The 13796-nt window shown below is 40.5% G+C and overlaps 1 protein-coding gene across 1 annotated transcript in view; it reads left to right on the forward strand.

Moving 5' to 3' along the window:
* The window catches only part of ABCC4 (ATP binding cassette subfamily C member 4 (PEL blood group)), a 248533-nt gene that overhangs the window by 117422 nt on the left and 117315 nt on the right, over positions 1-13796 (forward strand). The window contains exons 16-19 of the mRNA XM_070408769.1: positions 685-825; positions 1242-1279; positions 1709-1803; positions 3591-3737. Of these exons, the coding sequence (XP_070264870.1) occupies positions 685-825; positions 1242-1279; positions 1709-1803; positions 3591-3737 (421 nt within the window). The remainder of the gene's footprint in view (positions 1-684; positions 826-1241; positions 1280-1708; positions 1804-3590; positions 3738-13796) is intronic.

Consider the following 13796-nt stretch of genomic DNA (forward strand, 5'->3'; position numbering starts at 1 on the left):
AAGTGACTGGCCAACCATCTGACCGTCTGACCAGTAGCTATGACATGCACTGACCACCAGGGGGTAGACTCTCAATGCAGGAACTGCTGAGCTGCAGTGACTTGGCAGCTGCAGTTCTCGGGTGACACACCTGGAACCAGAGTGGAGGGAGCCCAATTCTGGGGTGTGTCACCCGAGAACCACTCTCTCGCAATCTGGGACCCCTCGGGGGATGTCAGAGACCTGGTTTCGGTTCAGTCCCTGTAGGCTAGGCAGAGGGATCCTACCGGTACAAAAATCCATGCACCACGCCTCTAGTTTTGTATATTGTTTTGGAACTCGCTTCTGCATTTATATGTGAATCCAGTATGTTGTGCATGTGCTGGAAATCACGGCATTAAGCAAAGACACACAACAATGATAACCTCATGCAAATGATACTTTCTTATTTCTAAAGATTCCAGGAAGTGGGATGGCTGGGTCCAAGGGCAAATGTGTATATGGTGTGGCTAGATCTTTCCACACCATATACACATTTGCCCTCTCTGTAGGAGATGTAACATTTCTCTGTAGGAGGTGTACCATTTTCCACTTCTACCAGTACATGTGATGTGCGTGTTTTCCCACGGCTTTGCCAATGGAGTGAACTTTTGTAATTTGGGCATCACTTAAAGTTTTGTCTCTCAATGCCTTTTTCCTTCCCAGATTGAGAATGTGCAGGTTGCAGTAACCGAGGAGAGCCGTTCTGAAGGAAAAATTGGTCTTAAGGCCTACAAGAATTACTTCATAGCCGGTGCTCACTGGTTCACCATCATTCTCCTCATTCTAGTCAACATTGTGGCTCAGGTACTTAGGGACATTTGTTGTTTTGTGCCCTCAGCTTGATATCTACAGTAACATTTATATTTTTACTGTGATCTGTTCATACTACATTCCTGTATTTTGCAGTTCACTTGGATTTGCATTGAAACGTACTATTTGTGGGGATCGGAAAAAGTGATGCCTACTGGTGTCGCATGTCCATTACAAGGAACTTCTCGGGGGGAAAACGGGATGCCTTTTAAAGATTTAAAAATGTACTGTGCACTTACTTGACCTGTTGCTATCCGGGATGTGGGGTTTGTCACAACTGTGACCTGAGCTTGAAGGACCCTCCCCGTTTTCTGGGGCCTTTCCATTACTCATTTTAGTGAGTGACAGTTTTTGAGCTGAAAAGTCGTGCTCGTGTTTGATCGCTGTGTTTGTTTGTTTCCCTGCCCTAGCTTTCCTATGTTCTTCAGGACTGGTGGCTGTCATACTGGTGAGTTATTTCTGGTCTGGTCAGAGGTGCTATAAAATCGAGGTGAAGCCTCCCTTCCCCGCAGAAGCAGCGGGGGTGGCGGGGTTTGCTCCCCCCCCCCCACCCCCCCTCCTTGAGACCTCACTTAGTTTCCCTGAAGAAAAAGAAAGTTCTTTCTGGGGGACCATGACCCTCCCCCGGTCTCTCCTATGTTGGATCCTCAGCAGGGTCTTCACAGACAATTCTGAGACCTCAAAGTCATGATTCAAATTGAATTTTTATAAGGTAGACAGGCACCCACAGGACCCTGTGAGCTGGGAGTCATCTTCCAGCATAGAACATGTTTCCCAAGTTGAGGATAAGTGGATTTTTTTGTTTTTGATTTTGTTTGTTTGGGTATTTATCTAAATTCCATCTATAGTTTAATATTTTTCCTGCCTTGTTCCATAGGGCAAATCAACAGAGCGCTGGGAATGTCACTGTAAATGGACAAGGAAATGTAACTGCGGAGTTGTCTCTTAACTGGTACTTAGGGATTTATTCAGGTAAAGTGTCATCACTTGGTCTATTATATGAGAGTCTGAGGTGCTTACAATGAGCCTGTGTGAGGAACTAGGCTTCCGGGAGTAATTCAGTAATGTCTTAACAGATTAAGGGTCTGAATCGAATTTACTTTGTGAATTAATTAGAATAATTATTTTTTTAAAAATCTACTAGAAGAAAGAGGTTCAGTGAAGACTCTTAATTTGCTCTGTACTGGATTTTGGAAGTTAAACCGGGATTGAGCATTCAGAAAATCAGCCACTGGAAATATGTGGCTATTGTCTATTCTAATAGGTTGCTTTAGCTAAATCTTATATTATTATATGGATGGGCAAGGGGATTAGAAACGGATCCCCACCCTCTGGTTCGGATTGTTCCAATACTGTTTGAATAAACCCTGGCTTTTGTTGAATTTGGATGCAATCCTCTGGCAGCAAGGCCCCCCAAATAAAAGCATTATTCCCTTGCAGGTATGCAAAGCTTCCCTTACCATGCTGCTCATCTCTTGGGCTTCACTAATTACTTAAGAGGGAAGCTAAGCAGGGAGAAACCCAGTGTCTGGGAATTAGGCTGCCTTCTCTTTCTTACCTCGAGATCACAATGTTATCGCCTTCCCAACTGTGGGAGTAATTTAACATCTGGCTTGACAGGCCAGCATTACCACCGTGCTCCATTTTCACAAGAGTGCTTAGAATATATGTAGCATTCCATACTTTTTAAAGGAAATCCTCATCTAAAATTTTAAGTATCCCCACAGGTATCACTCATGCATGCTTTCCTCAAAGCTAGAGTGAGTCTTGTTTGTAAGAACCCACGTTTGAAAGGTGGTATTTATTTCATTGATCACTCGCTAAGAAATCTAAATCCATTCGCTGTTTACCTTCCATATTGGTGGGCAATGGATGACCTAAAGGAAGAAGGAAATGGTTCTCTCATATATTCATGTAGGATGATGGGCTACGGAAAATGCCTGTTGATGGAATTAAGAAATCTGACCAGCTTTCAGAGTTTGAACAAATGATGTATTATCTGAAGGGGGAAAAAGTACTTAGTGGAATATTTATTGCAAAAGTTATCCTCACTTTATTTAGCATTGTGAGTTCCAGAGATGTTAGGAGAGCTATTTTAATGTGCATAGTAGGTATTCATTTATGTCATTAATAAAATATATAATTTAAATGATTATGTTCATATAAAATGCTTTATTTATATAAAACACTTAGTGAGATTAGTTCCTCATTCAGGTTAATTATGTTAAAATATGATTTGTATTTTCTTGCAATTCAGTTATTTAAGAGGTTTTCTAATTGCAACTTAAGATGGTATTTTTATATTCTTTAAAGGCACTTGGGCATTTTTTACAAGGAAATGGTCAATTATTTCTCCTCTTCCTTGTTAATATCACATACTGTTATCAAAACATACCACAATTTTAGAGTATGAGACATGTTGTAAGTAGTAAGATTTGGCATATGGAGAAGGGAAGATCAACTACTTTTTATAATTGTCTTTCTTCTGAGTTTTTAATAGACCGTGTAATTGAATTAGGAAAGACTAGAATGAGACTGTAGTTTACACCTGATTTTCCTCCCGTGTAGTTTCTATTTGAGAGAAAAATAAATTATTTTATATTCTTTATAAATGTATCTTGCGAATGCATTAAACTCTTAATAGAGCCCAGATCCTTTATGGAATAGAATACATGATCTCTTTATAAGCTGCCTGCACCTGTTAGCATTGTTGAAGGGAGTGCGGAGCCCCTGTGCTGAGGGATGTTTCTTCGTTTCAGGTTTAACTGTGTCTACCGTCATTTTTGGCATAGCAAGATCTCTGTTGGTATTCTACGTCCTAGTTAACTCTTCCCAGACTTTACACAACAAAATGTTTGAGTCCATTTTGAAAGCTCCGGTACTGTTCTTTGATAGAAATCCAATAGGTAAGTCAGATACCAAGTTTATTGGTAAACATGTCTTATTAACACATTTAATGTCCGATTGCATTTCAGTGTTTGAAAGTGGAGGCAAAGCTTGGAATCAAATCACTCTGTGTGTTGATTCACTTTCTATAAAGAGCTTCACTGATTTCCTCCCAGAGAAAATCGGAATAGAGGGGCATACAAGCTTTTATTCCAGTTTGTGTGTGTGGAAAGATAAACGAATGTTCACTCTGCAGAATGACTAAGGAAGCCATTTGCTACATGGCATATGAAACACCATACATTCAATGCAGATGTATTTAAATGTAGTTGACCAGCTGCCTAAACATTGGCTGGAGTACATAATGTGAAGCTGGGCCACCCTTTAGGAAGGCCCTTCTCACAAGGAATCTCTCCACATGAGACAGGCTGTGTGTTTCTTTCATTGGCCATCCATGTCTAAACCAGAGCTCTTGCACCAGCTCTGTGAGGTTTACCTAAAATGGCTATGAAAAGTTAATTAAAATGCAAGCTGGATGAAATGTAAGCATCCCATCCTCTTTAGTAAAAGCTATGAACTGTAGTTTTAAACTAGACTTCTGGTTACCTATTTGAGGCTTGGTCCTACCTGACAGGTGGGCTGCTGGGAGTAATTTTGTTGGTATGCGTGTACCTGGTGGTTTCCAAGTGGTGGATGCCTCCACTCAGAGGCCTTGACTTGTCTTGTTTCTGAGGGTAGCCTCTTGACGTGGGTTCCTATGAAGAGGTAGGTCATCAGCACACATCCCCACTCTGCCCAATTGGTTTGACTTGTGGGGAAGCCCAGGGCGGCTTTGCTTTTGCAGGTAGTGATTGACAGAACCTGTGGATGCAGGGAGGTGGGTTGGAGGGAGCACAGGGGTGGGTAGCTTTGGTCTGGCTATTTTTTTAAAAAAATATATATTTTATTGATTTTTTACAGAGAGGAAGGGAGAGGGATAGAGAGTCAGAAACATCGATGAGAAAGAAACATCGATCAGCTGCCTCCTGCACACCCCCCACCAGGGATATGCCTGCAACCAAGGTACATACCCTTGACCGGAATCGAACCCGGGACCCCTCAGTCTGCAGGTTGACGCTCTATCCACTGAGCCAAACCGGTCAGGGCTGGTCTGGCTATTAACTTGCCATGTTACCTGGGCCAGAGCATGGAGATATTATTGGGTAGGCACATCTCAAAGCAGGAAGTTGTGGTTAAAAGTGTGGCCTCCAGAGCCTGCTGCCTGGTGTGAATTCCTAAGTAATAACCTGTTATAGTTGCATTGATATTTATGTCCCAGTTACTTAATTTCTCTGTGCCTGGTTTTTTCCTTTGTAAAGTGAGGATGCTGTTCACACCTCCCTTGCTCAGATATTGTGCGGATTAAATAGGTTGACAGAATCACAGTGCTCAGACCATGGCCGGTGCCTGGTGAGCCTCGGGAATGATGCCTAGGCACTTCCTTGCCTGTGAAGTGGAAATGACTGCCGCCGCCCTCTCTGTTTCACAGGACTGTTGTGAGGATGAAATAAGACTCTTCCGGAAAGCGCCTTGTGTAGATATGTAGTCAGCACCTGTTTAGTCCAGGCACTGTGCGAAGCACCAGGAATTGTAAACCGCAGAGGCACACACAGTGGACAGTGTTATATAGCTGTGGTTAGCAAGTGATCGGAAGACTTAGGTAGTCTTACAGCCGTAAAGTCGCACCCCTCTGCCGGTTAATGTGAAAGCTGCAGTCATTAAGTTTGGAGCACCAAATGGGACTGCATTTCTGTCATCGCTGCCTCTGAATGCTTGTGACCACCGTTAACTGGACTCTTCCATGTGCAAGCCCTGTGGGTTTCCCACGTGCTGGTTTAGTTATTATTCACAGATTTGGGACCAAGTCTCAATCTACGAGGTTGCTAATCTCAGAGCGGCACCGGAGCACTTATCCTGCCTCCCCCTCCTGTATCTATTGCAGGACTGATTCCGTCAAGGCAATAGAAGCCCCCATAACCGTGGTCGGCAAACCGCGGCTCGCCCCATAAGAACGCCAGAGACAGGCCTTGCTTGCCCAAAATGTTGAGGGCTCATGAGTTATTTGCTCTTTTAGTGGTCGACTAAAAGGTGCTTTTAATTAAAGAAATTTTTATATGTGGTAGATTTTAAATTTCCATTTGGATAAAAGTTTTGTACTTCTTAAAATGGGAAGAACAAGCCAACACTATGAATTACGCCTCTTAGTTGACATTGATTCTATGTACTTTAATGGTTATATATTATTTTTAAAAAATTCCCCTCTAGAGCCGCAAGGTAGACATGCTCCATTTTTGAGTTCTATTACATGTACACAAGTGCCTGGAGTCGTGTTGCTCCCCCGTCACAGTGTGTCCTCTGAGCAGCACGGCGCCTGGAGGCATACTCTCATCAGTACTTTACCATTGAGAGCTCGCTCTCAGAGAGACCCGGGGTCAGTGAGTTTCCTGTGAGCTCAGGGTCCTGACTGACGACACCCAGATTTTAGAAAACTGAGGGGACAGTTAGGCCTTTTGTCAGTGTGTACATATGCTCCTCAACTTACGGGGTTACCTCCAATAAACCCATGTCAGTTGAAATTGTCATAAGTTGTAAGTGCAGTTAATATAACTAACCTACGAAACATCAGAGCTTAGCCTAGCCTACCTTAAACATGCTCAGAACACTCACCTTAGCTCACAGTTGGGCAAAATCATCTTGCTCCCCCTGCCCAGCATCACAAGAGAGCATTGCATTGTGTATCACTAGCCTCGGAAGAGAGCAAAATTCAATATTAGGAGTATGGTTTCTACTGAATATAGTAAGTCAAACAATCTTAAGTTTGTGAGTCTGGGACCGACTTTGGTTTTTAGCAAGCTAGACTTGGGCGGAGACTGGTACAGAAACCAGAAACTCCAGGCAGAGGCCCGGACCATAGCCCAGCTTGGATCTGTGGAGGACTTGCCAGAGTTCCCTTCCGTACTCACCCACAGTTCCCGCTTCTGCCATGACATTCCCAATGACCCTGATCTCGACTGCAGCAATGTTGTTCACACTCATTCATGGGTGCTTCCATCCCAGATGTGCTGTCTCCCTTCTAGTATTTCCTCCCAGATCCCCTGCATTTTATTTTGTTCATCAGAGGGGGACACTTTGCAAGTATGCAGAGAGCCAGGCCTCCAGGGCAGGGTCCTGAATCAGCCACCTGCTGCCCTGCCAGAATCCAAGTTCACCTACTTTGACTTAAGGAGAAGGGCAAGGGAGACCTGGAAGTGCAGCTTTCTTCTCAATAACAAAGTTTCTCTGAAGGTTACCCTTCCAGAGATGATTTGTAAGAAGGTTCCGTTGCTCCAAGCTGCGTGACCATGTTACTCTCCTCTTTAAATCCATATGGTTGCACGAAGTTTCCTTGTTTAGTTGTGTATATAACATGATACTTTCTTGCCTACTGATATTTCATAACCTTATATATTTAGCTATTTGGGTGAAATTTGAATCCACTAGTGTGAGGCCTTACAATGGCAAAAGCTAGTTTTCTTCTTTTTACCTTCCTTGCTCTCAGCCATCTCTGTTTTTTATTCTCTCCCCCTGAGATGTATTTTGGTAATGGTATTATGTGTGTCTATTTAGGAGCCGCACATTTTCAACTGCCATAATGTTTCCTACTCATTTTTATTGCAACTCGAGTTGTCTAGTGTCACATGATGTGTCCCGTGCTGTTTGCCACTTTGCCTCTTCCTAGTCCACCTTTGTCCTCTGTCATCGTAGCTCCTTTCAGTTCTATGAGCTCTTAACACAAGGGTAACGCAATCCCAGGTCAGCAGTAAGTCCTTCAGAAGTTACGAGATAATTTCTGTTTTAATTTTAAGTCCTGTTTTCCTTGCACACGCAGAATTCATTTCATTTTTTTACATCTGGCACTAGAGGGCAGCATGATCTACATTATCTCCGGGATATAGTGTACGCAGGGCACCTTACTGCAAAACCTGGTTGTTTTTCTTTGAAAGCTTTCTTGGAAATTCCATTTTTATAGCTTGGGTCTTTGTAGTTTGTAGCGTTGATATGAGATTTTAAAAGCATTGTCATGATTTATTATATTTAACACATTAAACTCTTGGGTTTATAAAACATTACTCCCAGCATTGTCCCAGAATATCTAGTATTTCAAACCATGTTACTTGGATTTTTTTAATTGACACCTTCTTTCCTAGTAACCAGGATAGGCAGCTGCTGACATATTGACTGGATGAATTTTAACTGGGAAAGGGTAGAATATGGTCCTTTGTATGACCTGAGTCAAACATGAGTTCAGGGAGACATATGAACCAGTTTCTTCACTTTTCTTCCACGCCATCAGCCAGCAGAGACATTTTATTCTTATCAAGTCTCTTGAATTTCTCCCTTTGTTTTGGAGACAAGATGAGTGGATAGTTGTCTGTTTTTTTCGTGCCCAACTCTGGTGACATAACACTTGGCCGAGAGGGTTGACTATAATGAATTCCAGACAAATATGTGTTTATTTGCTTTCAATGTGTTAATTTGGCTTTAAGAAACTGAGCTCCTGGTGTCAGTAGATGTTTGTTTATTCTCTCATTTTGGGCTGTGGCCACTATGTTCATGTCACATGACTGAATTTTGTACAGTGGTGCGTGCGCGTGTGCATGCGCGTGCACATGTTTGCTAACTTGTGCATTCAGTGTAGAAAAAAGTGCAAATTCATATTATTTTGCTCTTTACCAATCAAGTTAAGTTAGGGCTAAAACACTATAGAGAGAAAAGTAAACGTGCTACTGTCTTTTGCCATTTTTACTCTTCCGGTGGAAGGTACTTGGCCCCATTGAGGTCCGTGGGAAATGAATGTTTGCATTAGAGTTAAGCGAGACGTTTTCTTGTACGCTCCCTAATCAACCTGCCTGAGTGGAAAGTGAGGCTCGGTAGGTGATTTCACAATCTAAGATCCCTGCATTAGGATGTGCATTGTGTCGGAGTTGAGGGTTTGGGGGAATAGGGTTTGAGCCATTGTCCTGATCCTTCTACCTGGAAATGGACTCCTTCGCACCCACTGTAACTTGCTAAATAAATACCTTGCGGAGAAGTGCAAAGTGAAGCGGCACTGCGAGCTTTTTGTCCTATCAGAGAACCTGTCTTGCTTTGCTATTCATAAAATCAATCCTCAACATCCCTCTGCCTTGCCAGAAAGGGAGAGTCTTCAGTAGAGAAGAAAGGTAATTGTAAGGGTACCTATCTGTCTGTTCAGTTCAAATGACCACTGGGGTTAGTGCTAAATGCATATTTTTAACAAGTATAATATTTCAGCACTGTCAAAATTACCTTGACGATAATAGACCTGTTAAATTATAGCTCTGTAAGTTAGGAGGTGAGATGGCTTTGCTTAGCACACATTAATCTATGCCTGTTCACACAAGTGATTCTGCTGAGCAGGGAGCATGTTAGAACAAGAAATACTGGTCCTAAAACCTCTGATTTATGGTAGGTGTTGTTTTGACAGAGCATCATTCAGACGATTTACAAGGCAAGGCTTCGTGTTAAAATATTTCACCAGTGTCATCATTCGTCACCGACATAAATATTCAGTAGTGATGCTTGGAAATTGGTAATATGCCCATTCATGCCAAATCACTCGCTATGTTTCCTTTCAAGTGAGATCTGTTTGTGGATATGGTTAAAAGAAACTACGATTTTTCTTCCTTGAGAGCAGATAAGCTGTAAGAAATTGAGAATAAGAATAACAACCCTCCTGACAGCTTTCATGTAACTCATCCTGCCCAGGTTGCTTTTAGTTCTGGCTGAAGTCCTACTGGCTTTTTGTTTTCTTCTTCCTTTTCTTGCTTGGTGCACATTGTGAAGAACATATTTATAAGTACATTAGTTAAACAGGCTTTTTGTGTTCAAAGGAAGAAGTTAGTCATCATCAGAAAAGCTTTGTTGCAAAACAAAAACACACATTTCCCCTTTCATTTTTCCTTGTTAATCATAACAAATGCAAGTGACTGTAAAGGGAGTAACACAAAAGATTGCATCAATCACAGTGATTCTCAATAGCCACATAAATATTATTTTTTCAGGTTTGAATGAAACAGCTAATAGTTTGAAGTAGGTGTGGTAATTAAATCCTGTCGGGCTGTCACATATTAAGAATAATGTTTTTTCACATAACAATGGTTATATGTACTTAAACTCTTATCAGGGTGATATTAAGTCATATTTTATGGGAGTTGCTCATTTACTGCTAATGGTATCATAAAAGCCTTTGTTACGAGTTTAAATAGTTACATAATTACATATATTTGCTTAATATTGTTATTTTGTCAGTAATCTCTATAAAGGTGATTATTATGCCCTTGACCATGGCTGGTAAATATTGCACCATTTTGGTGTATATTTTTAATCTATTAGAATGTTCTGATTACTCCTTATTCATGTTTTTTTTTCCTCCATGGTAATCATACATGAAACTACTGACAACTTAGTAGCAGAAAAAGCACTGTGGTTGTGATTGTCCAGTAAAATATTATAAAGATAAGATTTGGGAAGCCTGTGCCTTCTTCAAGGCTGTTTTATAGCCATGTAATCTCTGGATAATGTAACGATGGTATTTGACTTGCGTTTCTTTTTCTTTTTCAAATCATGAATATATTAAGTGGAACATATACATCTCTCATAAGTTCACTCACTACACTACTCTAATATTTGTGGCTATGATGTCAATGCCCCAAGCTCCTAGGTTTTTAATGGTTTGATGTCCTAGAGCAGTGATGGCGAACCTTTTGAGCTCGGTGTGTCAGCATTTTGAAAAACCGTAACTTAACTCTGGTGCCGTGTCACATATAGAAATTTTTTGATATTTGCAACCATAGTAAAACAAAGACTTATATTTTTGATATTTATTTTAAATATTTAAATGCCATTTAACAAAGAAAAATCAACCAAAAAAATGAGTTCTCGTGTCACCTCTGACACGCGTGTCATAGGTTCGCCATCACTGTCCTAGAGCTTAGAGCTAGGCAGTCTTTGGTACTCAAGACTTCCTTGGTGTATCCCATTTTCTGATAGTAATATGCCCAATAATTTGGTGTTATATGGGATATGTGATGTATGGTATTTTATAAATTGGATAATTTATAAGTTTTATAAATCATTTAATTTATAGTAATTCAAATACTGTCACTTAAGAGCCTCTCCCTCCCTCCCTCCTTCCCTTATTACTTCAACATTTTAGCTTTTTTGTGACAGAAAATGCATCAGTCTTTTTATGGCATAGTTCATTGCTTTTGTACAACCATTTCCAGAGAAATTAGAATAGCTTTTTGGGCCAGTTCCCACATGAATAAATATTGAGAAGTAAATTACTGAGAACCTAGTATGTATAAAGCATAGTCTCCTGACACTAAGTGGGAATCGATGCGGATTTGCTGGATTGAAATTCCGTACAGTTTTGCTATAATGTCAAGTGCTTCCTCTAAAATATATGTGTGTGTGTTTGTTGTTGTTAATGTGCCTTATTTATTTACTTACACTTTGTTAATTCTCGACCGAGGATATTTTTTCCATTGCTTTTGAGAGAGTGTGAAAGGGATGGGGAGAGACAGAGAGAGAAACATCGATGTGAGAGAGACATAATGATTGGTTACCTCCCGCACGTGCGCCAGCCGGGATCAAGCCTGCGAGCCTGCAACTGAGGCATGTGCCCTTGACAGGAATCAGTCTGTGGGCCAGTGCTCTTTTATATATTTATTTTAAATTAGAAGATTCTGAAGAGAAACCAACAAGTAGTTATCTGAGACAGATGCACAGGCAGCGAGTGACCCTTGGGTGCCTGTCTGATGCACATCCCTTAGCTTGGTTCTTGTTCTACACACGCCCCTGTATTTTCTCTTTGAGGTGTATTTCCTGTGAGCAGCTCTCATAAAAGAGACAACTGGTGAAATAAATCACTTTCAGATCACCAAAAGAGCATTTGTTGAGTTTAATTTTTGAATTCTTCACCCAGATAGCTCCCATTTCTGGCTTTAGAGTTCAAGCTTGTGCCCTTCCACAGCAAACAGCTGTTGATTATTGGCATTTGTTACTTTGTTTTATGAATCTATTTTGATTTACTCTTCTCATCGGTCGGTTCATCTCTGGTTGTCATAGAGAGTAAGATTTGATGTTGAAGCTTTCTTACGAGACCAAGGGGCAAACTTTTATTTTCATTTTATAATTGAAATCTTCATCTTCATCTTATCATTTCTTCCCCGGCCACTTTATTTTGAACATTATTATTTGTTTTGCCATGAGGAAATTGGGAAAAAATCCAAATATTTATAACATCGAGCCTGACGTTTCACTTCACAAAGTTTTGGTGGTGTTTTTAATCACATCTTTATAGTACTTGTCAAAATTACAGTTAAATTATAATTTAGGTAATTATGTGTTGAATGCCTGTCTCTCCTCTTAGCCTTGGGCTTTTTATTAAGTGTATCTATTGTGTTACTATGAAAGCCGCTGAGCCCCGGATTGGGCACGTTGTAGCTGATTAGTAAGTATTTGCAGGCCGGATAGAAGAAGGGATGGTTTCAGGAGTGTACTTGCACCTCTCCATGCCCCACCCATAAAGAGCAATGGAACTTTACAGTGTTGAAATAGAATTAGAGTCTTTATCTTATCCTTTGTTTTTTATATTAAATTGAACTCTCCCCTATAATTTATTTTCAAATGTAGAATTTCTAATAGGTTATATTTATGTTGTTTTTATTATGTGATGGCATGAAGAGAAAACCATATATATTGGTTCATGGAACTATACTATTCAAGTTCTGTTGTCTGCCAATCAAGGAAACGAAACTATCAAACACCTGATACATTTCTTTGGGGATTAGTTGTGCGTTGAAGATGAATGTCCGCAGTTATGTGGGTTAAATATTTGGTACTTTGTAGTTTTACCTGATAAAAACTGCATGCCCTTAAGAAGTAAACAGGAGGACTACCACCATTTAAAAACACCAGCAGGCTTTTTAAAACTGTTATTGGATAGGGAGTTGAGATGTAGGTGGAGAGGTTGCAATGTCCCAGTTCTGCTAGAAACCTAGATTTGGAATAGCTGTTCCCGTCCCTTCATTTCTCTTGGCCTCAAGTTTCTAAAAGGAAAAAAGGGGATGTTTTCATTCATCAAGTATTGATTGGTTATCTGCTAGTTGTCAGTTGTGGTCCCAAGCATTGGGGCAAAAAGTCCCTGTCTTGGAGACATTTCCACACTTAAATAATTGCAGACAATGGATGGTTTCTCTCTCTCTCTCTCTCTCTCTCTCTCTCTCTCTCTCTCTCTCTTTAAAGGCAATATTCTGATTCCATATAGAAAAGATAGAGATTAAAAATTTGCTACAGAGATGTTGACTCAAGTATACACACAGCACACTCACACTCACAAACATAGCCCTATGGCATATTTCTTTTTCACAATCAATTACGTAAGTGGTTGGCCTTGATTTTCTAAAATTTCCAAAAAGTGTTCTGGAACTTCAAGATGAATTGTTTTCAAAATGAAATCATACCAGTGGGAGTGTGAGAGGAATTTAGGAAACAAAATAAGTGATTCTTTATTTAAGATCCTAATCTCTAAGCTTACAGCAAACTCATCCTGGTTTCTAAGCAGACTGGTGACTTGACTCACTTTCCTGACCCATCCGGGACTCTGGGTGCTGGAACTCATTTCAGACCAGTGATAGGGAAAGGAGAGGGCAACAAGGACTTCCAGTTGTTGCCCTTTAGAGGTATCTACATGCCATTCTCTTTGGGCCTTTTAGAAGTGTTTCAGATGCTCTGACCGGAGGTAGAACATAAGCAATGGCGTTTTATTCTTAAGTAATGTTATCATGAAATCAGCTATGATCTGTCAAGTGCTCTCTTCTCATTCTTGGTAACCAGGATTAAACTTTTAGAGACTACCTCCTCATTTAGGTAAGAAACTCTTTAATACCTAGAAAAAAGATGACAAGCTTCAAAGTACACTTTGAGTGGAAGTTTATGAAAATACTGTGGTTAAATGGAAAACTATCATGAAATCA

Source organism: Myotis yumanensis, unplaced genomic scaffold (genome assembly GCF_028538775.1).
Source record: "Myotis yumanensis isolate MYYU_CA2020_CCGP unplaced genomic scaffold, mMyoYum1.0.hap1 SCAF_3, whole genome shotgun sequence".
In the NCBI taxonomy this organism is placed as follows: domain Eukaryota; kingdom Metazoa; phylum Chordata; class Mammalia; order Chiroptera; family Vespertilionidae; genus Myotis; species Myotis yumanensis.